The 26,803-nt window shown below is 20.8% G+C and overlaps 9 protein-coding genes across 9 annotated transcripts; 7 read left to right on the top strand and 2 right to left on the bottom strand.

The window, feature by feature from the left end:
- Positions 1-229: 229 nt before the first annotated feature.
- PY17X_0937800 (peptidyl-prolyl cis-trans isomerase, putative) lies at positions 230-1,721 on the top strand (the record flags this gene model as incomplete). The annotated part of the gene is made up of 2 exons (XM_022956071.1): positions 230-814; positions 966-1,721. 2 exons carry the CDS (start codon positions 230-232, stop codon positions 1,719-1,721), a joined length of 1,341 nt encoding a protein of 446 aa, XP_022812258.1.
- A 541-nt stretch (positions 1,722-2,262) lies between these two features.
- Positions 2,263-3,589, top strand: PY17X_0937700 (Josephin domain-containing protein, putative; the record flags this gene model as incomplete). The annotated part of the gene is made up of 3 exons (XM_022956070.1): positions 2,263-2,812; positions 2,904-2,965; positions 3,497-3,589. 3 exons carry the CDS (start codon positions 2,263-2,265, stop codon positions 3,587-3,589), a joined length of 705 nt encoding a protein of 234 aa, XP_022812257.1.
- A 371-nt stretch (positions 3,590-3,960) lies between these two features.
- Positions 3,961-4,686, top strand: PY17X_0937600 (conserved protein, unknown function; the record flags this gene model as incomplete). The annotated part of the gene is made up of 4 exons (XM_022956069.1): positions 3,961-3,982; positions 4,095-4,167; positions 4,295-4,384; positions 4,653-4,686. 4 exons carry the CDS (start codon positions 3,961-3,963, stop codon positions 4,684-4,686), a joined length of 219 nt encoding a protein of 72 aa, XP_022812256.1.
- A 1,514-nt stretch (positions 4,687-6,200) lies between these two features.
- PY17X_0937500 (conserved Plasmodium protein, unknown function) lies at positions 6,201-13,346 on the top strand (the record flags this gene model as incomplete). Its single annotated transcript, XM_720340.3, has 1 exon — positions 6,201-13,346. One exon carries the CDS (start codon positions 6,201-6,203, stop codon positions 13,344-13,346), a length of 7,146 nt encoding a protein of 2,381 aa, XP_725433.3.
- A 1,133-nt stretch (positions 13,347-14,479) lies between these two features.
- Positions 14,480-15,547, top strand: PY17X_0937400 (ubiquinone biosynthesis protein COQ4, putative; the record flags this gene model as incomplete). The annotated part of the gene is made up of 1 exon (XM_721180.2): positions 14,480-15,547. The coding sequence occupies one exon, from the start codon at positions 14,480-14,482 to the stop codon at positions 15,545-15,547; it is 1,068 nt and encodes a 355-aa protein (XP_726273.2).
- A 637-nt stretch (positions 15,548-16,184) lies between these two features.
- Positions 16,185-19,066, bottom strand: PY17X_0937300 (conserved Plasmodium protein, unknown function; the record flags this gene model as incomplete). The annotated part of the gene is made up of 2 exons (XM_022956068.2): positions 16,185-16,293; positions 16,401-19,066. 2 exons carry the CDS (start codon positions 19,064-19,066, stop codon positions 16,185-16,187), a joined length of 2,775 nt encoding a protein of 924 aa, XP_022812255.2.
- A 1,420-nt stretch (positions 19,067-20,486) lies between these two features.
- Positions 20,487-21,062, top strand: PY17X_0937200 (nucleic acid binding protein, putative; the record flags this gene model as incomplete). The annotated part of the gene is made up of 1 exon (XM_719823.1): positions 20,487-21,062. One exon carries the CDS (start codon positions 20,487-20,489, stop codon positions 21,060-21,062), a length of 576 nt encoding a protein of 191 aa, XP_724916.1.
- A 1,298-nt stretch (positions 21,063-22,360) lies between these two features.
- PY17X_0937100 (RNA transcription, translation and transport factor protein, putative) lies at positions 22,361-23,194 on the top strand (the record flags this gene model as incomplete). Its single annotated transcript, XM_022956067.1, has 1 exon — positions 22,361-23,194. The coding sequence occupies one exon, from the start codon at positions 22,361-22,363 to the stop codon at positions 23,192-23,194; it is 834 nt and encodes a 277-aa protein (XP_022812254.1).
- A 665-nt stretch (positions 23,195-23,859) lies between these two features.
- On the bottom strand, positions 23,860-25,647 carry PY17X_0937000 (helicase; the record flags this gene model as incomplete). The annotated part of the gene is made up of 1 exon (XM_720852.1): positions 23,860-25,647. The coding sequence occupies one exon, from the start codon at positions 25,645-25,647 to the stop codon at positions 23,860-23,862; it is 1,788 nt and encodes a 595-aa protein (XP_725945.1).
- Between the last annotated feature and the right edge of the window lie 1,156 nt (positions 25,648-26,803).

The following is a 26,803-nucleotide window of genomic DNA, read 5'->3' as shown; positions in this document are numbered from 1 at the left end:
ATTTTTTTTTTGATTTTTTTTTTTTTTTCGATTTTTTTTTTTTTGCTTAATTTTCCTAATTTTCATTCATTAAAATGGTGACATAGAAATATATATATAATAAAAATGTTAGTCCGATTTTCTTGATTTTTTCCACTTTGATTTTATAATTTTTTTTTATTATATATATTTTTTGATATATCTAGCCAAAGCGAAAATAAAAATATTTAATAGTAATTTTAACATTGAAATGACTATAAACACATCAGAAAATGTTTACAAATTTGTGAAAGATTGTATAAAAATAAAAGAAAAAATCGAATGTATAAATAAAATAAAAAAAGACCAAAACCAAAAAGATGAAAAAAATGAATTTATAAAAGAGATACAAAATAAAACTTCAAATAAATTATCAAAATATAATGTAGACTATTCAAAATTTGAAAATTGTATAAAAGAAATCGAAGCAGAAGAAGAGGAAGAAGAAAAAGAAAATAGAAATATTGAAGAAAAAAAAAAAAAAATCTTAAATAATCGAAATCCATGTTCTCATGATCATTCAAAAGAAAGACAATTATATGAAAAAAAATCAACAGAAAAAATAAAAGCATCAAATATTTTTAATGAACATGGAAAAATAGCATTTAATGAAAAAAATTATAAACTTGCTTGTCTTTATTTTAGAAAAGGGTTAATACAATTAGATTATAGTTTTCCTGAAAATAAAGAAGAGCAAGATAAACAAAATGATTTGGAAATAAAACTTCATCTCAATATGGCTCTAACATATTTAAATATGTCTGACTATTATAATTGCATTAACGAATGTTCTATGGTAAAATTAAATATGTGGAAAAACCTGATGTTAATATGTGCATACACATGCATGCATACTTGCCTGTACATCTCCTATTGCTTTGTTATTACTACTCGATACAAATTTACAGCCTGGTCTTGTGCTTTATTTTGTTTTTTTTTTATTACAGGTTCTAAATCTAGACAAAAATAATGTAAAAGCATTTTACAGAAAGGGCCAAGCTTATATGAGTCTGGATTTATATAGCAAAGCAAAAGAAGAATTTAAAAAAGTTGAAAAGATCGAACCAAACGATAAAAATATAAAGAAATCTTTATTAGAATTAGAAAGAAAAATATTGATTTATGATAAAAAAAAAAAATTATTATGTTCTAAAATGTTTGCATCAAATAAAAATAGTTATGATAAAAATAAAAAAGAAATTTCTACAAATATTTGTGATACACACATTGATAAAAATAAAAACAATTTTGGAGAAAAGGATAATATTGGAAACCAAACTAAAAATAATAATAATTACAATAACCTTAACGATTTTCCTAAACATAAAATAATAATGAATAAAAATAATACAATCGAAAAAATAAATAAAGACAGAAATTTAAACATAAAAAATATATCAAATAAAACCACTGATAATAATTCATATAATCATAAGGATCAAGACTATTTATTCATGTTAAATAATTCCAAATTTTTTGGAAAAAAAAAAGAATTTTTTTTAATAAACGATATATTTATATATCTTTTTATTTGTTTTATATTATTACTATTATTGTATATATTAACTTTTATTGTTATTTTTTATAAACATGCCTCAATGATTATATTATTATCATCATTGTTAATATTATCTTTTATTTGTATATGTATATATATCTACAATAAAAATGTATATATTAATATAACACATAAGAAAACATAATTTGGATTTTTAGCTATATATATATATATATCCGATTTTGATATATGGGCATATGAATGTATATTAGTTTAATATAAGTTTTTTTAGAAAATTGCAAAATAAAAAAGAAAATACATAATAAAGTTTGTTAAAATTAATATGTTTACAATTTATTGGCGATTCTTTATTATATACATAAAATTATTTTTGTTATTTTGCAAAATTTAGGAAATTATTATCTTCCTATTTATTATTGAAGCAGGTATTTCATAATCAAGCAAGGGAATAAATAAAAAAATATAAAAAAAATATTAAAAAAATAAAAAAAAAAAAAAAAAAATGCACATGTATAATACCATGTTTAGTTACATATACAACGTGTTATTAATTTTTGAAAATACAAAACCTATGATAAGTTTAACACATTTGAGTTGTTCCAATTAAATAAAAGAAACACCATGATCACACTTTAGCATTCAAAAAAGTAGTAAATTCATATTATCATAAAAAAAAAAAAAAAATTTATAAAGTTTGTATTTTTTTTTTTTTTTTAATCATCAAAATGTGTTATTATAAAATACATAAAATTGAAACGGAAAATGGACCAATAAATGTATACTTTGAAAAACAAAGTAAATTATATTGCTTACTTCATACTACTAATAATATATTACAAGCACATATATATTCTCCTCAAGATTTTCGAGAATTTGAAAACAACTTTGATTACACAAAACTAAATAGTAACATATCAGACAATGATAATAATATAAATGAAAACAAAAATAATAAAAAATCTAGTGACCTAAATATAAAAGACAAGTTGAACTATGAAAATATTTTTTCCTATTTTAAAAGAGGAATTAATTATTTTGGAAATTTTAATATTGACGTTTTTTATTTTTTTGTAAGTAAACATAATATTGAATTACATTGGGTTGACAATAAAGAAATATATAAAAAATTAAATCAAAATAATAATTGTCTTTCACTATTTAGTGATAGTGTTTTAAATGATCATAAATTAATTGCTTTTGTAATAAATATGGTTAAAATAAATTTTTTAAATATTTATAATCATAGACATTTTTACACAATAAGAAAAATTTCAGGTATACAACTATTCATTATTTTATATTTATTTACATGTAATTTTTTATAATATTTAAAATAAATTAGACTATTTATTTTGTTACCTTATAGGCATGTGGTTTGTCTTGGATTCCTCGCGCAGTAAGCCCATTCTCTTGCCTACTAGCCAGGATGTAAATATCGAAAAAAATGATAAAATAAAAAAATAATAAAATAAAAAAATAAAAAAATGCATACTATATATATACACTCGTGTGACATTATATTTGCACACAAATAAAATACCAATATAATACTTATTATCTCAAATTCCAGCATACACCATTTTTACTACAATAATAGTCGACATAAAAATATTTATTTTTTTAATTTTAACATGTTTCTCATTCCTTTTTACATACCAAAATATGCATTAAAAAAATATGTACATATGTATGTATTTATTTATTTATTTTTCCTCCCCCTTTTTATACCAATGTTTTAAATTAAAATACATTTATACAATTAAGAAGAGCTTATATACAACTTTATTTACAATAATATATTTTCTACCACGCTTTTATATTCTTAAATTTCGTCTCTTAACTAAAAATTCTCCACCATGTATTATATTTTGTGTTAATTAAATTTGGACGTATAAATTATATATGCATCCTTACACATTTTAATTTTTATTTTCCTTTTTTCCTTCAAATATTTTTCAGATGAACAAACATTTAATTAATATAGTAAAAGATAATAATTTCACTAAACATGATAATTATATTATACAAGTTTTTAAAAATTATGAGAAATAACACCAAAAATATTATTTTTAAAAATTATGCATGCGCAAAACTTTTTTTTTAATAAAAAAAAAAACATTTTTAATGCTAGCGCTTTGAAATGCTTATAATACGTACATATAAATATATATGCATATTATATATTTCATCTTTTTTTTTTTGTTTTTTTTTTTTTTTGGAGTTATTGATTTATAAATTTTCCTTTTAACTATTTTACTTAATATTTTTTATAAAACACAATAATTATTATATATTCAATACAATATATTTTTAGCTATAAAATATTAATATCTCAAATTAATAATAATAATATATAGAGAAAAAAAAATAAAAAAGAGTTATAAAATTAGTAATGCTTATTGGAATTTGAAGAAACAACAAAAATGAGTGATAAATCCAGGCGAAGTAAAAATATTTGCTATGTATATGCATTTTGGAGATTGAGAATTGTATATGTATATATAATTTTACAAAAGGACAATAAATGCTATATTCTTATGCTTTTTTAAATTTATAGGCTTTCTCTTAGGAATTATTATAATACTAATATTTTGTTCATTTGCAACATTCGAGCCGTATAGATACATGTGGTAAGAAATAGTACATTTTAACATTAACCAGAAAAACTATAATTTACATAGATATAACATTATATGTGCATTTTTATGATTAAGTACAATATTTCCAAAAAATATATATATTTTTTTTTTATTTCAGGATATTCCTAAGCATATGCGTATCTGTGATGCTAATAATTGACATAATGTTTTTTGGCCCTGATAAATTTATATATGATCCTTTTTATTCGTAATTAAATACTACAAAATAAAATATACAACAATATAAATATGCATACCCATATATACCTATGCTACACTTATGCATGGATTATGAACTTGGAGATAAAACTTTGCATTTTTTATAGAATATTTATTAAAGCATATATATTATATATAGAGAGTTTACTATGTAAAGACTTATTGTGTCTCATACTATTTTATGTATTTATTAATATATCCAACCCATGCTATTTGTAATGTTATACCTTTTTTTTTTTTTTTTTTTTTTTTTGAAGGAATTGGGAGAAGACGCATATAAAAGACTTATAAATACATAATAATCATTTTTACATTATTGTATATATAAATTATCGATATACCCCATTTTATATTTTTAAAGAATTTATATTACTATTTTGTTTATAGTGTTTCTTTTCAAGAATTTTTTTCCGACTTTTATTTTATACATTAATTTTTTTGTTATATATTCATTATTATTTTTATTTTTTTTTATGTTATTATTTTAATATATAGTTGCAAATATGTTTGTTAACAATTATAATAAATAAATAAAATTAATATAAAATAAAATAAAGTATATAATATTACATTGGGATAAGGGGAGTACAAAAAATACATTGTGTAAAACCTTTTTAATAAGCTATGGAGAATTAAATAGGACATAGCAAGCTGAAATCATGCAATATAAAATTTATAAAATTAATAAAATTACTTATTTTTTAATTATTTATTTTATTATATATTTTTAAAATATTATGAACATGTAATAAGAAAAATAAAAAAATAGCGTTAAATGAAAAAAAATATACAAAAAATACGGAAAAGCTATGTACTTTTTTTTACCTTTTTTTTTTTTAATAATAATATAGTATTAAAATTCATAATATTTTAATGATAAACTACTATTTATTATGACTATGTTATAAATTAAGTAAAAAAAAAAAAAAAAAAAATATGACCAATTAATAATTTAAAAAAATAATATATAAAAGTGTGTATGCTAATGTATTTAAAAAAAAAATATACATATATTTTCTCCCATTCCTTTTTATTATATGTATTTTTCTTTATATTTTTCTTTTATTTTTCTTTTATTTTTCTTTATATTTTTATTAAATATTTTATTTTGTTTTGATTTTATTATGTATTTCAATTTTTAATGGCATCAAAAGGAAATATTAAGAATTTTTAAAGTTAATTTTAATTCCCCAAAAAAGGAATACATGCATGCTATAAAAATATTATATGCATATATTCCACACTTACATGGTGAAATACCACAAATATATCATTAAAAAAAAATCATAAAATAAAGCATATAAATCATTATTATATATTGACTCGAATATTCTTACCGTATTGTTATTAAGCTATGCATATATTGCTATACTTTGAAGTATAAAGCAACGTAAATATATAGATGGTAAATGCCATGTAATTTATTCAATAATTTTACATATACCCATATTATATTTATTTGGATATTTTCATATATATGTATATATGTACATCATTTGATTAAGATTTCTTTTTAATATACATAATACATAGATACAATGTATTCATGTTGAATACATAGTGTTATTTTTAGTATTTTTTATTTTTTTAATATTTATGCATCATTTTAGTTCATAAAACGGATGTGTAAACTTGTATAACAATTGCATAATTTAAAAATTTTGTATATAGTATTCGTTTTATTTATTTGAATTTTTATTCTGTTATTAGATTTTCGTTTACCTTTATTTTGTGTTCAATTTCTTATACAATTCCATTTTTTTTGTTATTCTTTTTATACTCATGTGTATTTTTTCTTATAAATAATGTTCAACGACGATATAAAAAATATTTATATAAAAAATCACATCAAGAAAATATATATTGTAAAAAGACACAATGAAAATATCAATACCGAAGAAAAGAAGAGCAGTGTTCTTTACAAAAAATTTGATGATTTTATATCTATCCTAGTAAACATAAGAAAACATGACAATCTTTTAAAAAAAATAAAAGCCAATATAAATGATTCAGAATCTTCTAAAATATTATTGGATTATCTAGATTTTTATCTCAACAACTTTGGTTATAAATTCCATTCCTTTATTATAGAATATAAAAATGATTCTTCAAATGGTGACATAAATAATTGTTATGCTATAAGTAAATTATGTAAAACTGACATTGAAAAAATTGTAAAAAATTCGTATTCTCGAGTTTTGTATAAATATGATAGCATAAAATATTTATTGTATTATATAAAAAAGCATACATTATCGTTCGAAAATGTTAATCTCAATTTTATGAAATTATTAAGCAAATATTTGTATGTTTCATTAAACCCATTGAACTTGCTTATTTTTGTATATTTAAAGATTTATAAAAATGGAACGAAAAATAGTAAGGAATTTTTAGAAGACAATGCGAAACAACATAATGACACAAACATAATTCAAGAGAATAATACAAATGGGGACAATTCATTAGTTGAAAAAAAAGATATACATCAAATAAATAATAATTTAAACGGAACAAACAATTATATCGAAGATAGTGATTTTTTTTGTAACGAATTATTTTCCTATATGTGTTCATATGGAGAATACATTATAAAACGTACAATAATAAGTTGTTACAGTGAAATATATAATAATCATAAACATGTAAAAGGAAAATTAAAAGTATATAAATGGACAAAAAATTATATTGAAAATTATATAATAGGTAAATTATGTTCACATTATTATTTTCTAAATGGTCAAGTTAATAATGGTATTAATAAATATATTTACAATGCATATGCAAATAATTTAAATGAATATATTAAGAAGTATGAAATATTTACAGAATTTAGTAGTGGTTTTAAAAATATTAATATGTCAAATAGAAAGTTTTCATATATATATGAATTAATTTTATTTTTATATTTTTCAAAAAAATGCTTATATCATTTAAATGATAATATTAATTTTGTCTATCAACTATCTCTTTATGTTTTATATAAATCCATAAAAATGATTATTACGTATTTATATTTTAATTTGCCAGAATATATGTGTCATTATTTTTTGAATATCTATGTAATGTTTTTTAAAAAAAAAAAGGGAAATATGTCATATATAATGAAAAAAATGAAAAAAAATTACAGAAACATTATGATCCATGTTAATAAGCAAAATAAGTCATATATCAGAGCAAAACTGTGTAATTCATTCCTAAAAAATCGAACTATCAATGGTAATATTGTCACCAACTTTAGCAATGATAAAAATAATGATGATGAAGAGATTGGACAAAAGGACACAAACGAAAATGAAAATGAAAATGAAAATAAAAATAAAAATAACAAAAGATTGGAAGTTATCAGGAGTAAACTCCAAAGTTCTGAAAATAAAAGAATAAAAAAAGCATTAAGTCTTACATATTTTGATATAAATAATTATGATAAAAGAAAAGACAAAATAGAGGGATATCAATTAAATAAATTCTTAAAATTCCATTCACATGGATCTATTATACAACTGAAATATAACAATGAAGAACAACTTCGAAAAAAGGAGAAAGAAAAGAAAAAAAATATTTCCCCAAAAAATGAACAAGAAGAAAATAGAATTATCACAGAAATTGACAAATTAGATATAAAAACAAAAAATCAAATAAATGGATTGATATATCCAAATAAGTTTGAAATTATAAAAAGATATTCATTATTATATAATATCTATTACAACAAAAATTATGGCACAATTAATAATTCGCTAAAAAATATTTCTTTAAATGTAAATCATAAGGGAGATGAGGAAAAAAAAAATGAGAATAAGAACAAAGACACAAATGATTCAGCAAATAATAAAGGTGTTGTATACAAAAATAAATGTAATATATCTTCTAAAAATAAAAATATTCGTAACCCCAAAGTAGCAAATACTGTTTTTAAATCGATTTTTGGAAACATTTTTAAGCAAAATGAATATTTTATATGTAATATAAATATGGATAATATATCCTATGAAAATGGTCAAGATAAATTAGATACTTGTGTAGATGAAAATCAAAAAAATAATAAAAATGAAGATACACAAAAATTACAAAAACAGCTTGATGATCCTGTTAATACCGATTTAAATGATTCCGAAATTATTTTAAATGAAAAAGAAAACATGGACATTTCTTTTCCAAATCATGTAACTCAATTTAATGATCAATTAGACGAAAACCAACTAAAAGAGCAAATTGATAATGAACATGTCGTAATAAATGAGAACCATAACGTAGAAAAAGAAAATGAATTAGGAGATCAAGTGATAAAAGAGGACAGTGCGCAGGATGAGCTGAAAAAAGAGGGCAGTGCACAGGATGAGCTCAAAAAAGAGGGCAGTGCGCAGGATGAGCTAAAAAAAGATGTTGTAGAGGATCCTATTTTAATCGACAGTGCTGTGAAAGAAGATCCAATAAAGACGCAAGCAAATACGACATGCCTCAATAACAATGAAAATATTATAAATGAAAGTATTATAAATGAAAATATTATAAATGATAATATTATAAATGATAATAGTTGCAAAAAGGAGATTGGAAAAGAAAGCAGTGATCATATTGTAAATCAAAATAATGAAGAAAAACATTTAAAAAGAGTTGCAAAGAAAAGTATTTATTACATGAGTGAAACGAGCAGTTCTGATGATTCGACAGATGATGAAGATTATGTTATTGGAAAGAAGAAATCGAAAAAAAAAAAAAGCAAACGGAAAAAGAAAGATAAAAAAAATGGATCTAAATCAGCCCAAAAGGGAAAAAAGAAATCATCTGAATCCGAAAAAGGAAAAGAAAAGGAAGATGAAACAAATAATAGAAGGAGCAAAAGATTAATGAGCACCTCAAAATGTGTCTATAATACTTCTGATACTTCAAAAGAAGCGAATCTAAATAATTCTAATACAAATTCAAAAATGGATGAATCTACAATAAAAGTACATGATAAAAAAGAGAAGGATGTTAAAGAAACAGACAAATGTGTGAAGAAAACAAACGAAGTAAAAGAATCGAATGAAAATGATCAAGAATTAAAAGAGGAAGAAAAAATAGATAATAACGAAAAAGTGAATCAAAACAAATTTGAAACTAGTAATAAAAATAGTGATATAAATGATGAAGAAAATAATAAAGATGATAAAATAAAAAATGTAATAGAATTTGATAGCATTATTAGTCATGATAATAATGATATAGAAAGTAGTAATAAAAATGTTATAGATAGTACAAATATAGAAGAAGATAATGATGAAAAAGGTGAAACAAAAGACTCTGAAAAAAATACGAAGGAAAATATTGATGGAGATGAAAAAAATACGAAGGAAAATATTGATGGAGATGAAAAAAATACGAAGGAAAATATTGATGGAGATGAAAAAAATACGAAGGAAAATATTGATGGAGATGAAAAAAATACGAAGGAAAATATTGATGGAGATGAAAAAAATACAAAGGAAAATATTGATGGAGATGAAAAAAATACAAAGGAAAATATTGATGAAGATGAGAAAAATACAAAGGAAAATATTGATGAAGATGAGAAAAATACAAATTCGCTTAAAATAAAAAATAGTAAAAATTTAATATTCGATTTGTCACTTAGTGATAGTGAACATGACATCCTATTGGTAGATACAAGAAGTAATAAAAAGAAAGATCAAAATTTTTATGAAATAAAAGAAACAAATATTTCAATATCAGATGATGAAAATGTTAATAACAATAAAAATTCTTCAATAAAAATAAACGATTCTTTAGTTGTTAATAAAAATAAAATTAAAAATTGTGACGATGATGATAATAATGATATAGATATGAAAAGACGAAAAACAGAATATATACGATTACAAGGTGATTATGATCTAATAAATGAAAAAAATATAGAAATATATAAAGAAAATAAAGAACAAGAAAAGCCGTTTTTAGATACATGTGAAGCATATTTAAATGAAAAAGTAGAAGATAATAAAAAAATACAAGTACAAACTAATGTAAAATTTATTGTTATATATTTATTTGATCATTTTATTGTAGGAGCTATTAATTTAATAAATCCATATAATATTGCTGAAAAGGAAAGATATAACCATTTTACACAAATTCAATCAAATATTAATGATATAAATTATACACAAATATTTAAATACAATTCTAATAGTAATCATAGTAGTGATACAATTTTTACAAATTTTGAAGTTCAAGGAACTTTAAAAAAAAATACAGAAATACATTTATTAAGTATAAAAAATGAAAAACGAGTACTAACTATTTTAACAAAACATGGTAAAGGCATAAATGGTTGTATATATAAATGTTTAGTGAATGGGAAATTAATGGCTTGTAAAATTCAAAAAAAATTATATCTCGCCAAAAAAGAAATATACTTTTCTTATATATTAAAAGCAAGGCGATCTAATAAATTGATCAAGTATGCAAAGCATGGAGGCAAGCATGATGGCGGTAAAAATATTTTTTATGAAATTCTTAAGGAGCACGACAGTAGATATATATTTCCTGACGAATTGCATTACAAGGCAGTTGATCTTCAAAAAGGAAATAGTAAATATACAAAACTTTTACAATCTTATTACAGAACTAATAATAATGAAGTTAGTGATATCGAAGTTGGAAATTCTCTGTTACTTATGAATACGTTCAAAAATGTGAAAACGGTAAACGATATTATAAATTATTTTATAAAAAAAAATTATAATTCTATAAATGAAGAATTTATTTTATTTATTGTATATCAAATGGTAATCGCTGTGTTACAATTGCATCTATTAGATGTTGTACATGGAGATATTAAAATAGATAATATTTTAGTATCAAAAGGTGATAACCAAAAAAGTGATGAAAAAGACAATGAAGAAAATGAGTCTAACGATAGCAAGTTTAAGGAAATGAATTATATGAGAAATAAAACAGGGCTAAAAAAAGAAACACCTTATTCAGATAAATGTGATTCTAGAAGTAGTTATAATAATGAAGGAAAAATTAAAAAAAAAAAAAATAAATCTACCGAATATTCTCAAATAAATGCAGAAAAAATAATTGATTGTTTTTTAAATTCCGAATTAAATAAAGATAGTGATAAATCTTTTTTAAAAAAAAAATTTCCTGTAAATTTATTTTTAGTAGATATTGGACGAGGGATTGATATGAAAAATTTTAAAAAATATCTTTTTTATGGTGATAAATATTGTGATTGTTATAATTTTTTAACAGATTCAATATTTACTTATCATATTGATTTTATAGGAATAGCTCAAGTAGCTAGCTGTTTATTATTTTATAAACATATAGGAAATACAAAATATAAATATGAAAATAAAATAGAAGATAAAACAACTATATCTGTTAACAATTTTGATATAACATATATGACACATAATTCACATTTTCTCAAAACTAACATTAATAGAAATAATGATCATGCAACAAAAATTAGTAAAAATAGATATAAAGAATTAGAAAATTTTATAAAAATAAAAGAAAAAATGTATAGAGAAAATGACCAATTAAATGATAAAAATAAATCAAACACATTACTACATAACAATTTTAAATACGATACTATTTCGGGAACTAAACTTCGAGAAAAAAATGACATTTCTAATAGTGCTATTAAAAGAAAGAGAAGTCCTAATGATAATGAAAATATTGCTAATAAAAAAATAAATTGTGAAAATGGAAATTGCAAAGACAACGATTTAAAAAAAAAAGACCAAAATAATGTAGAAAATTTGGATGATATTTATTTCATGGATTATTTTAGAATTTTTCCAATAAATAAAAAAATAAATGAAAAAATTAACAACTATTTTAATCAAATTAAAAAACAAGGAGATAACTATTTTGTAGAAAAAGATGAAAAAAAAATAAAAAGTTTTTATGTAAAATTATTATTAAGTAAAAAAAAATATGCACATTTTTGGGAAATTTTTTTTCATGTATTATTAAATTTTTGTAATGTATATGAATTGGATAATATAAAATATAATTCTAATGACATTAATTCAATAAATGAAGAACTTGACATAATTTCTAACAAAAAAATTATTAACAAAGAAAATAATTATTATTTTGATTTTGAAAAAAAAAACTGGAATGAAATTGACTGTAAAAAGGACAAATCATATGATACTTTTAATCATGATAAAAATAAAAAATATGAAAATTCAACTAGCGATAATATTTTAATTTCTCAAGATAATGAAAATATCAAAAATAAACTTAATAAAAATACAAAGTTATTTAATTTAAATACAAAAAAAAATAACAATGTAATTGATATATGTACTAAAGACACTACCTCAAATAATGAAAATAGTGATGTGAAATCTTCTTTATGCAATATAATAAATAATATAGGAGACGAAAATAAAACTAAGAACAATACAAAGGGTGACACATATAGTGATAAAGCATCGAACAGTTCAAAAAATGATAAATTGGATGAGCGAAATAAAAAACCAAGCGACCAAAATGGCATAAATAATGACAACAATAATAATGGTAACAATAATAGTAGCAGTAATAATAAGTACTTTTTTATACAGAATTCCATTTCGAATCTTAAAGTAATAAAAAAAACTGTTCATAACAATGTTGAAAAAAATAATACAATAAACAAGGCTCAAAATAAAGTATACAATTCTACTGATAAAGACACCGCAAATAATAAAAGGAAATTTTATTTTTTTGAAAATGAACAAAATAAAAGGAAATGTAGAAAATTAAATAATAAGAAACTATACAATAACCAAAGTGATAATAATGATACTAAAAAAACGACAAGATATATTAACAAACTTTTAAAAAAAAAAGCTATAATTACACTTATAACCATAAAAAATGCTATTGAAAACATATTTGAAAACACAGACTCTCAAGATATTTTGCATAATGAACTTGATTTCATATCCACTATTATCTAAACTAGCCATTTAAAAGAAAGAAGATAAACAAATTATAATATTGTCGAAAATTATGGAATTGTTAAACTTAAAGCTATTTTGATAGCTTTGATGGGAAAAATAAATAAATACTCAATATCATTTTTCTATAAGACTTCTTTTTTTTTTTTTTAGGGAGAGAAAGCAATTATTTACAATTGAAGTTACATACACATTTTTTTTTTTTTTTTTTTTTTTTATGTTTATTTTTTTTCCGACACTTTTAATTCATATATTTTTCCATTTTCTCTTGCACACATTTTTTATAATATGATTTTTTTTGCTTTCTCTCCCTTAAATTATATACATAGAATATTTATATATTTTTTTTTTTCAATTTAATATAATCACACTTAATGTATTCTCATGCAGTATTTTCTCGTTCGGAATATTGTGATTGTGTTTATTATTATTATTATTATTATTTTATTTTTTTTTTTTACTTATATTTTTTGTTAAATTTATTCGAATATGCCTTATGATGTAAATCTACAAAATCCAGTTATGTTTAGTACATATATGGATTGTTCCTTTTGTATTTTTTTTTCGTTTTTTTTTTTTTGCTATATATATGAATATGTAGTACTGTAGTAAAAAAAAAGCAAAAAAAAGCAAAAAAAGCAAAAAAAGCAAAAAAAAATCATAGAAATATAATTAAACTTTATTTTTTATTTAAAACTAATTATTATAGAATTAAGTATATATTAAAATAGTTAATAATATTTATAACGATAATTTTTTTTGGTGGAATATTTAGGGGAAATGTTACAAATTTAATTTAAAAATAAAAACGATACAAAAAAGGACTGCCCATATGTATGAACATCGGAAATATTATATATTCGATCCTTTTATTGGATCAAAATTATGTGAAAAATAATTTGCTTATATAAATGTGCTAATATATGTATATGCATAATTTATTTGTGAGTCCTTTTGAGGGGTTATATATATGCCTGTTTTTTTTGTAAAGTTCATACATGATATTTTATTATATTTTTCGAATTATTGTTACCTATTTGATCAGATATACAAATATGCATACTTATATTTTTGTTTCTTTTTGTAAAAACAAATCGTTTTAGTTTTATGTCATTTATTCAAAGTGTAGTAAAATGAGCAACTTTGCAAAAATATTCCAATCAAATTGGATAGATCTAAATAAGTTGGGAAAGCTTGAAATATTTTTAAAAACAATATTAGGAATTTATAAAGCACCAAATAGGACACATTTATTAGCACATGCAGCAGATATATCATCTTTTTATGCAGTTAAAAATATTTATGAATATATGAAAAATGATGATGAAGGAAAAGAGATATTAAAAAATAAACCATTATTAATAAGACAAGATATCCAATTTAATGAATTAAAAAAATTGCCTAAAAATACTTTGGGTTATAAATATATGGAATTTTTAGAAACATATAAACTTCATGCACATGATAGAGAAGTAGCTCATTTTTTTGATAATATTAATTATTCATATATATTAACAAGATATAGACAAATACATGATATAGGCCATGTAGTTTATAATTTAAATATATCAATTGAATCAGAAGCTGCATTAAAGATGATTGAATTAATACATACAAAATTGCCTATAACATTACTAGCTATTTTAGTAGCACCTTTTATGTCACCTTTATATCGGTTTCAATACATATTTAAAGATAAAATTCCTCCAAATTTTCTTAATCCCAATTTTGATTATACATATAAAGATGATTATAATTATATAGATGAATTATCATTAAAACAATATGTATATAATTTAACAGAATATTTTCATATTGATAAAATAAATAATAATTTATTTTTTCAAAAATTATATAAATATTATTTTGACAATTTAAATAATTCTAATCATATTCGAGGTACTATTATTTATGGATATAATAATGAAAATAATAATGATATAATTTTTGATGATATAAATAATGAATATATTTTTTTAAAGAATCCGGAAAAAAATTATTTTCTTTTTAAATATAAACCTAGACAAACATTATTAAATCAATTATATCCTTGGGCATATATGGCTGGAATGGCTGCAAAAAAACCTCTTCATTCTATTCATATTGAAAATTGGCTAGACAAAGATATTGATATTTTTAGAAAAACATATAACATAATTCCCCTTCCTGACCACTTGAATTTAATGTCTGGTATTAACTAACCCCACAGAAAACCATAAAAAATTAAGAAAACTTGGAAATAAAAAATTAAGAAAACTTGGAAATAAAAAATTAAGAAAACTTGGAAATAAAAAATTAAGAAAATTTGGAAATAAAAAATAAGAAAATTTGGAAATAAAAAATAAGAAAATTTGGAAATAAAAAATAAGAAAATTTGGAAATAAAAAATAAGAAAATTCAAAATATCATAAAAATGAAATTCATGGTAAATAATACATAGAATTATTTTATTCCCAGTTTTACTTAACAAACAATAATCTATATATTTTTTTTTGTTTTTATTAAGGAAAATCATACAAATATATTTAATTTGGGTATATCCTGATATTTTTGTAATAACAGAATATCCTATCCTCTAATTTAGTATACACATTGTGTACATACACACATGTATACGTAATAGTTTTATGTTTTGTTCTAATTATAATATTTTATTTATAAATAAAGACATTAATTAAAATGCAACAAAAAAAATTAAAAAAATTTTAAAAAAAATTAAAAAATAAAAAAAAATATTCAAAAAAATTTAAAAACATATTTAATATTATTTTTTTTTTTTTGCAAACTTAAAAGCATAAATTGCTTAATAATTAATGTTCAAATATTTTATCAAAATTTTCAAGGGTTTACATTTCTTTTATTCAACTTAATTGTTGAAAATAGTTTATTCTTCATTTTGTTAATTTCAGCATGTTCCTGTTTTATATTCATTCTTTTTTTCAATCGTCTAAAAATTAAATAAATTGAAAAATTTAAGGATATAAAAATATGTGTATACATATATGTGTGAGATGAAACAAATATAATAAAAGATATTGTTTTAAAATATTTTACCTGATTGATTTTTTTGATTGATATTTCCCCCTTACTATAGATCCAGTTCTCAAATGCTTTTGATAATTATTATACAAAATGTACATATGTATATTATTATATTTGTCTATATTTTTTATGTCATTTTTATTTTTATGTATTATATTATATATACTCTCAGGAAGGGACATAATATATCCTCTTTTACTATATAAATAATTTTGAATAAAAAATTTAATATCACCAATATTTTTATTAAAATTTAATAAATTATTTAAAAAATCGATCAATTTATTTTTTGTATTTAAAAATACATTTCTTTCAACAATAAATGTTATATTTGTATATTCTTTATTTTTAAAACTTTTTTTATATAACTTTTTTTCCATAATATAATGTAACGAAGCAGATATAAAATTATGTCCATATTTTTCATAAATATGTTTTGCTTCCTCTAAATGTTTATCACTTTCTATATTAGCACTTGTAATTTCATAGATCAAAAAATTTAAGAAATTATTTTTTATATTTCTCATTGAGGGTAACTCATAATTTGTAAAATTAAAAACATTATCTAATATTTTATATTCTTTATGATCTTTTTTTTTGTTATAAAATAAAATGGAATATATCTTTTCGGTGGTAAAGGCTGAGACCTCTTTTTCTAAAGCATTACAAAATTTATTTGCACTGTCATTATTTGCACTGTCATTATTTGCACTGTCATTATTTACACTGCCATTATTTACACTGCCATTTGCCCTGCCATAATTTCCAGAAATGTTTCCGTTTCGACATATTTCGTTAGCATCATTAATATAAGCGCGGTCCTTTCTAGTTGCTTCATCTTTATTTTTATTTTTTTTTACAAACCCGTCAATTAATAAATCTATATAAGAGCTGATATTTTCTGGAAAATTATAATGTATAAAAAGATTAGCATTAATCTGATTAAATTTTTTAATATTTCGATCATCAGTAATTAAAATATAATTATTATTTTTATTAAAATTGCTAATAATATTATTTTTTAAATTATTTTTATATGTATTAGATATAAATATACAGGGCATATAAGAATTAATATAACTATAAAAAGAGTATATGTCGTTTTTGTTATAATATATTACAATTTTTTTATCTTTATTTATATTTAACATATAAAATAAAACTAAAAATTTTTTATCATCATTATAAGGTATATTTACACTCATGTGTGTGCAATTATTTTTTTTATAACTATTTAAATTAAAATAATGAAATCGATTTATTTCATTAATTGGTATATCTTGTTTTTTGTGATTTGTTTGATCTTGACTTATATTATTAATAAATGAATATTCAATTAATGATTGTGTTTCATAATTTATTCCATATTTTATGTTTTTTAAATAATGTTTTATTTCTTTTATTACCCATTCATCATGAGCTTTGTTCAATAACATGATTTGTAAATTTTTATAAGATTTATCATTTTCATGATTTTTTTTGTAAATTTTTAAAATATTTTTTAATAAATTTGATTTTTTATTTTTATAAATTTCATATATATCATCTATAACTATAAAATTAACATATTCTATTAATATGCTTAAATCATAATCATCTTTAAAATTTTCTAAATTTATTAAAACCATATTATATAAAAAAATATTATTTGACATATTACTAATACTTTCTTCATTTGAAATTATATATGTTAATATATTTACATTTTTAAAATTCATTATGGTTTCATACATTTCAGATATTTTGTTTTCTGAGCATCCTACCAAAAGAACTTTATTTTCTTTATCTATTTTGTCACACTTCGTATCGCCTTTATTATCGCCTTTATTATCGCCTTTATTATCGCCTTTATTATCGCCTTTATTATCGCCTTTATTATCGCCTTTATTATCACATTTATTATCGCCTTTATTATCGCCTTTATTATCGCCTTTATTATCGCCTTTATTATCACACTTCGTATCACCTTTATTATCACCTTTATTAGTCTGTTTGATATTATCATCCATATTTTTATTCAAATATTTTTTTTGAATTTCTATACTATTTGAATATTTACTTTTATTTACATTTTCTTCTATCCCCATTTTCCTTTTGTCTATTTTACCAACTTCCCCTTTAACACTTGTATTAATATTGGGATAAATCGAATTAACCTTAACAGATTTATCAGCACATATTTTATAAAAGGAATAAAGAATATATGATAACATTGAATCGGAATATAATATATTAACAAAAATATTATTATACTTAAAAAATTCAATTAATAAATATTGATATGTATATATATAGAATATATTATTTTTATTTAATATTTCTCTTATATAATCATTTTTTATATTATTTGTTTCAATAATTTCTGTCTTGTCATAAAATTTTACTTTTTCTTTATCTTTAAAATTTATTTTATTCAAATATATATTTTTTTCAAAACTTTGCTTCCTTTTTTTTATATTTTCTTCTTGATATTTTCCCTCTACAAAATCGTTCGAATTTTTTTTTTTTTTATTTAAAGATATAATAAATTTTTTTTTATCTCGTTTATTATATTTTCCAATTATTCCACTAAAGTTGTACCATTGTATTCCAAAAATATTATTCTCAATTTTCTGATCATTTTGAAAAACTCTCTTTAATTTATCATTTCCTAAATACCATATTCTTCTATTTAGCATATTATATAAATTTAAATAAAAGGAAAAAAAAAAATATAAAAATAATATGTATTATATATTTTTAAGGAAATTTTTTATTTTAAAATGAGTTATCAATATATATACTCCATATATGCATATGTCTCTGTGTTTTGTTTAAAATCTTTCCTTTTGTTTTATAAGCCATCTCTATAAGCATATTGTACTAACACCTTTTATTTTACAGTTTTGAATTATATTTTTATATTTCTTTCTTATCATAAATTGTAATAGTGTGTATTGTATAGGTGGCTCCTACATAAGCATGTATGGGCTGTTCTGTATATTTTCGACTTGTTTAACTTTACCATATATAGAAAAATAAAACAATAGCAATAGTAATAGCGATGTAATAGCGATAGTAATAGCAATAGTAATATCGATAGTAATAGCGATAGTAATAGCGATAATAATATGGGTCAAACTATCACAGTATGCCTATTCTAATAATTTTCCATACTCTTTTTATCAAATGCGATATATATATATATCTGGGGCCTAAACATGAAACTCTCTATTTTTTTAAATAACATCCTCTAAAATATATTTATAACTTTTTTATTTATTTCAAAAATTGAGCATATAAAGGACAGTAAACTAAAAAAAAAAAAACAAATTTAAAATAAAGCAAATTTAAAATATAGCCAATTTTAAATAAAACAAAGCATGTGTAAGAATAATAAAATAACAACAAATAAATTCAAAACAAATGAAAGCTATTTGATCCTTGCATTTTCTATGATTGCAGTGAACTATAAAATTCATATCAAAAAAAATAAATCTATAAGAAATTTCCCAAATTGTGAATTACATACATATATTTTTTATTTATCATTTATTCACTTGTTTTTACATTAATATATTTATGTATGCATTAAAATGTTTGTGCAACGCCATATATAAAAAAATTCCTAGTTTTTGCGTAAAAAAAATTGTTAAGGCATTTATTTTTTTTTGTATTTATTTCAAAAAGAGGATTAATTATGTAATAATATAATATTTATATAAAAAAAATATTTAAGAATTGAATGTTTATTATTAGTATATGTAGAATATATACATTATATGAATGTGCATCCGCCAGTTTGATCTTTACGTCAATAAATAAAAATGATTGTAGTTTTAATATATTTAAGCACATAATTATTTTCCCACTTTTTAAAAGCTAAAATTAAAAAAAAAAAAAAAATTTTAAGATAAACCAAGGAAATCGATATAGATATATTATTGTGACTGAACACATTGCTCGAAATAAATATATGGATTGAATATTCCTTTGGACTGAAGATGATATATATTTTCTCAGGCATATAAATTTATTCCCATATTTATACATATATACACACACACTTAAAAATTATAAAAAACATAAGTAAAATATTCACAACGGTATAAAAAAAAAATGTCTGGCACATTCACAAACTTAAATATCGAGAGCGGTTATTTTAATGATGAATTAAAAGAAGAAAATAACGAGGCCAATTTTATGCATACAAATATTAGTATGTTAATAAGAGCATATAAAAGAGATAGAAATAAACTAACCATTTGGAATAAAAAATTAAATCTTATTAAAATAGTTGGATTTGTATTAAGTATTGAAGAAAAAAAAGAATTTATAATTTATACAATTGATGATACTACAGGATATATAAAAGCAAAATATCTTTTAACATATTCTTTTAATTCCTCACATGAAAAAAAAAATGATATAAAAATAAATGATATAATACAAATATTTGGGGTTTGCAATACTATTAGTATAAATGAGGATTTAAGTATATCCATAAGTTCTATTAATAAATTGAATTCATTCAATTATTTATGTCACCATCATTTGTTAGTATTTCATAATTATTTAAAATATTTAGAAGATAAAAAAAATATAAAAGAAGACGAAAAAGTACAATATGACGAAGATGAAAATAGCAACACACAAAATAATGCCAACCCATTCTTTAACTCATTTTTCTATTAAAAAAATGAATATTGTACCTTCCTTTTTTTTTTTTTTTACTTTTTTACATTTTTGATTGATTTCAAATGGTGGTAATTATATGTAGCAACATTTTTGTAAATTATATAGAATTTTCGTTCTTACCCTCATTATATTTTTTAAATTTATAGGCACATAAAATGGGGTAGGACACTTATTTGTAGTACTTTTCTTACATATATATTATAATGGCGATATTTATAAACTAATTTTTTTTTTTTTTATTTCACTGCCTATATATTTATATATGTTTTTTTTTTTTTTTTTTTTTTTTGCTATATACTGTTTTATTCTATCCCTTTCATTTATTTTCTCTGCCCAGCCTTTTCAATCGTTTTTTGTTCACCAAATATAAATTATTATATTTTTATGTTTTTTTTAATTAAAATATTTATAAAATATTATATTATTTTCATAAAAAAATAACACACCACTTTAATAAATTTTTATTTCTATCCACAAATTTATAATTACCTTATTTAAGTATAAAAATATTTCATATATTTATAATGTTGTTATTACACCTGATAGCTCTTTTTAAATTTGTTTACAATTAAAATTTTTATATATTCCATAATACAAATATTAACAATTTACGAAGGTATAATAATTTTGTTTATGCAAAATTTATCATCACTAGAGCTATAATATATTACATGCATATTATATGTTAATACCTAACACATAGGATATGTCATATTATTTCCTTAAAATTCTATGAATTTACTTGATATAATAATTTAAAAATTAAAAAAATTAAAAAAATTAAAAAAAAAAATTTATTTAAAAATTTATAGCTAGTGACACGCCATTTACCGCTTTATTTTTTTTATATTATTTTTTTTTTTTTTGAAACATTTCATGCTTTTTAAAAAGTATACACAATTTTATCGAGAATAAAGAAAATTCGCCTTATATAAATACTATATTTTGAGTTATTTAAGAGAAAAAATGCATATCTTAATACTGTTATAATAAAAAATATTTTTTAGTGCAAATAAACTTGAATGTTTATATATATTATAGTATAGTATAAACATTGTGTACATATTGACTCGCCAATATATTTTCCTACAACTCGATTTGTACATAATTTCCATATGTACTATATCTTAGTCCGAATACAAGTTGTATAGTACAAGCCTTTCGATACATATAACAAAATACATTAACAGATATTTATTGAATAAAGAATTTCTTTGGATATCAATCTTAACCACTTTATATTTTTAGAAATTTATTCCGATCAAATATTTCATAGATTTTTTATTTTAAAGAAAATGAATTCATTGAAAAGAAAGCTCGTGTTACTTGGGTATGAATCGTATGATATCGAAAAAGACGATTTTTATTGCATGATTTTAAAAATCGAAGAAGAAAAAATTAGATTATATAAACCCAAAGAAAGGGAAAAACTTAATTACACAAAAGAAAAAAACTATATTGAACATATATTAAAATATTTAAAAAAATTAAATATAAATATAACAAATATTAATAAAACAAATATTAATGAAATAGAAATAAAAAAATATATTTTAAACAATTTAACTACGTTAGCATTACTTGATGAATATAAAGATTTGACATGTTTTGACGATGATACCGAGAATGATGAATATAAAAATATTCAATCGAATGATGAGCAAGCTAAATATATAGAAGGAAATATTTCTGATCAAACTATTACTAATTTTTTTGAATTAAATTACATGAACATTTGTGAAAAAGAAGAATTTGAAAAAAATAAAGACAAACTAATAATATTGATTGATACAATTAATGACATATTTAAAAAGCATGATATACCATTGTTAAAAAAGGATGAAATAATTAAAAATAACGAAATATACAATGTTATATCTGCTCTACATTTATTAAAGGAAAAATTAAAAACTAAAGAAAAAATACAAAATGAAAATTATGAAAATTTATTCAATTTTAATATTAATGTTAATAATAAAGAAATGGCTGATTTTGTTTATATTTTACGATATATATTTAATGAAAAACTAAGAGATAGAAAAACACATATCAAAAATATTCTGAACGAAACGCAAATCCTGACCTATAATCCTATAATAGACATAAAACAGGGAAAGGTTGGGAGGTAATGTTTAGTAATTAAATTAAGGAGGGATTAGCCACGTCTGAAATATGATCAATGAACATTCGAACATATATCCTTGTGCATATATTCAAATCGGAATATTTACACACACACATGTTTATCTCGATCTATATACATTCTCTAAGCATGCTAATATATTTGCATAAATTAAATTTTTGCATGAAAATACCATTTTTTAAAGCGTATTTTTCTTTTTTCTTTTTTAAATTGCTTTATTTTTGTATCCTCAACACATTTGTTTCGTTTGAAAAAAATAACAATAAAATTAAAAAAAATGTATAAATTAGTTAGGAATAATCGTAAAAAAAAAAAAAAAAAAAAAAAAAAAATAATAATAGTGCCAATATTGTGCATGTTTCACGTAAAAATTAAGAATTAAAAAAATGAAACTGCAAAGAATGGGCAATTTAAAAAATTAAAAAGAAAAAAAATAATAATTTTAAAATGACACATAAAACAATTCAAAATCAGTCGACAAAATCATTTATACATATAGTTACACACGAGAAAAACATTTAAACGGTTTTACCCATAAATGGTGTATTATTAAAAAGGTGAAAATTTCAAAGTTTATTTTTAGTTGTTTATCATTAGATATGTTTTTTTCGTTACACTTAATTGCACATAATGTCTATTCCATGAAATACTTCATATTTCTGGGAGCACTTCAACATTTTCTATATAATCAGGTAGATATTTTTGAACAGCTTTATATTTCTTTATATGCTCTTCAAATGTAAGAATTTCTGGTTGGTTTGTGTATATATATCTATTTGAAGTATTCCTTAAATGGAAAGGTACATCAAAGCTATATTCATTACATATTTTTTTTGCATTTTTTTCAACAACATATATATAGTTACTTTTTGAGGATTTACATAAAACAATAACAGCATATATTAGAGCTGTTTGACATTCAGGCATTCCTATAGCTTTACATGCATAATGTGTATTAACACAAACTGATAAAACTTTATGATTTGCAATTCCAATATCTTCAGATGCTATTCTTATTAATCTTCTACATATATATAATGGGTCCTCTCCATTTTTTAATGATTTTGTCAAATATAATATTGCTGCCTTTACATTTCCTGCTCTTATACTTTTATGTAAACCTGATATAAAATTATAATGATCTAATTTATTATCATTACATGGAAAATTTTGTAAAAAGTTTTTAATATTATTTATTTGTATAATTTTTTTGTTCGGTTCAGCATTAGATCCTTCACTGAAATATTCATTATATCTTTTTACTTTCACTTGTTTTATCATTGTATCATTTTTTTTTTCTATCCCATCTTTATTTTCCTGTTTTTCTTTTTCTTGTTTTTCCTTTTCTTTCATTTCTTCTAATCTCATATGTTGTATAGCAAAGTCAATAATATTTATGGCCACTCTTGCATCCCCAGAAGAATGGCTGATTATAACATTTAATGCATTATCTTCAATTTCGATATTTAATTTATTTATTATTCTTTTAATGATTAAAGCTAATTCAATTTTATCATATGGACTCAAATATAAATATAAACATCTAGAACTTAATGAAGCATTTAATATATTCATAGGGTTATACAAACAAGTAGCTAAAAGATAAAAATAGCCTTTTTTTAAAACTAATAATAAATGTTCTTGTTGTGGCTTATTTAATCTATTTATATCTTTTATGCATAAGATCATTCGTCTTTTAGACAATTTATAATTTATTATAGATTGATCATATATTCGTCGTATTTCAGTATTGAAATTATTTAAATGAAATAAAGTTATAAATAAATTATGAGTTTTATTCTTTATTACATTTATAAGAGATGATTTACCAGAACCTGGTGGGCCACATAAAATTAAATTAAAATTTAAATCTTCATCTAATATTTTTGTTAATAATGGATTTCTTTTACTTCTTATCTCATTTATATAATCTTCTTTATAAATTGGTTGATATAGTTTATGTAATGGCAAACTATTGGGGTTTGTGTTATTTGGATTTTCATCTTGCTCTTTTTCATTTATTGCATTACTATTTGAATTATTTAAATCTGACGCTTCTTTTGATTTCACCTTTAATTTAAACAAGTCCTTTCCTCTATCCTTTTCATTTTTTGATTGATCATCAAAATTTTTTAGGGTTCCTTTATTGAATTCTTTACCTTCATTTGTATTATTATAGTCTGTTCTATTTCCATCGTGGGTATCTACATCATCTATATCATTTAAGTTGTCTTCATATCCATCATATTTTTCTTTTTTTATTTTCAATATATTTCCATCTTCCTTTTTTGTAAAATTAGTCATATTGTTTTTATTTACATCATGTTCTTTTTCATCTTCTTTTTTTATTCCAATTGCCTTTTTAAAAATCCCAAATTTATCCAAAGTGTTTTGAGCCTTTATAAGATTTTTTTTCACAAAAGGCGATTTTCTCTTCATTGTTTAAAAAAAAAAACTTTGTTCATATATCCGGAAGGTTTGGCTAGCTAAACACCATTATTTGTGGAATGGGGATGTATAAGCTTTGAAGTTAGCTCATTACAGGGATGAAGGAATAAAACAAATTGCATGTGTATATGCGTATATTCAAGTATATGTATATAAAAAAAATGGAGCCAAATTTTTCACTGATAAGTGTTAAAATAGTGATATGAGCTGAGAAAATAGAAATAACAAATGTGGAGGGAGATAATTCTAATGATGTATTTAAAATATGATTTAAACAATTAAATGTATTTTTATCTACATTTATATGACTATATTATAAAATTATTATTGTCACTATTATTATATATATATATATATATATATATATATATATTTTTTTTTATCAATTCTATTGTGGTGTAACTATTATTTTCATTTACATATAAAAAAACAAAGTAAACAAAATAATAAAATACAAAAATGATAAAATAAATACCTGCACCTTTTATTATTACTCTTCGTATTATATGTAATTAAACATTATTTCTTTTTAGTACAATTATTACACTGCTACGGTTTTATAATTTTTTTTTTCTCATAAAACTTATATGGAAATTAAGAGAAAAAAATAATACTAATAAAATAAATCGAAGAACAAAAAAAATAAAAAGGGGAAAAACGAAAAAAAAATAAAAAATAAACAAAATAAACAAAATAAAAAAAACATAAAAGAAAAGAAAAAAGGAAGAATTATTTATGTATATATATAGCAAATGCTCATATCTTGTCTCAATTAAAGCGTCCCGTTTTTTCTTTTTTTATTATAAAATGAGAGAAACGTATTATCAATTATCCACAAAATGTATACTATAGGAATATTTATATTTTTTTTCTCTTTTTTCCGTTGTTAAATAAATAAATAGGGTAAAATGGTAAATTAATTAATCCTCTTTGTACTTTATTTTTGTCATTGTCATTTTATTTTTTATATAATTAAATTGTCTTTATTATACTTTCTTCTACCTTTCCGTATTCTCCTGTCCATCCAATTTTTTCTCTCCTTCTCATATTCAACTCTCTTCTTAATCATAATTCTTGTTTATTCATAAAGCTACAATAAGAAGCTTTTTGGTCAATATATAATCATATATTTGTAATATTTTTTATT

This window comes from Plasmodium yoelii, assembly GCF_900002385.2.
Source record: "Plasmodium yoelii strain 17X genome assembly, chromosome: 9".
Classification (NCBI taxonomy): Eukaryota; Apicomplexa; class Aconoidasida; order Haemosporida; family Plasmodiidae; genus Plasmodium; species Plasmodium yoelii.
The sequence above is the reverse complement of the archived record's forward strand: the minus strand, read 5'-3'. Positions and strand labels throughout refer to the sequence as shown.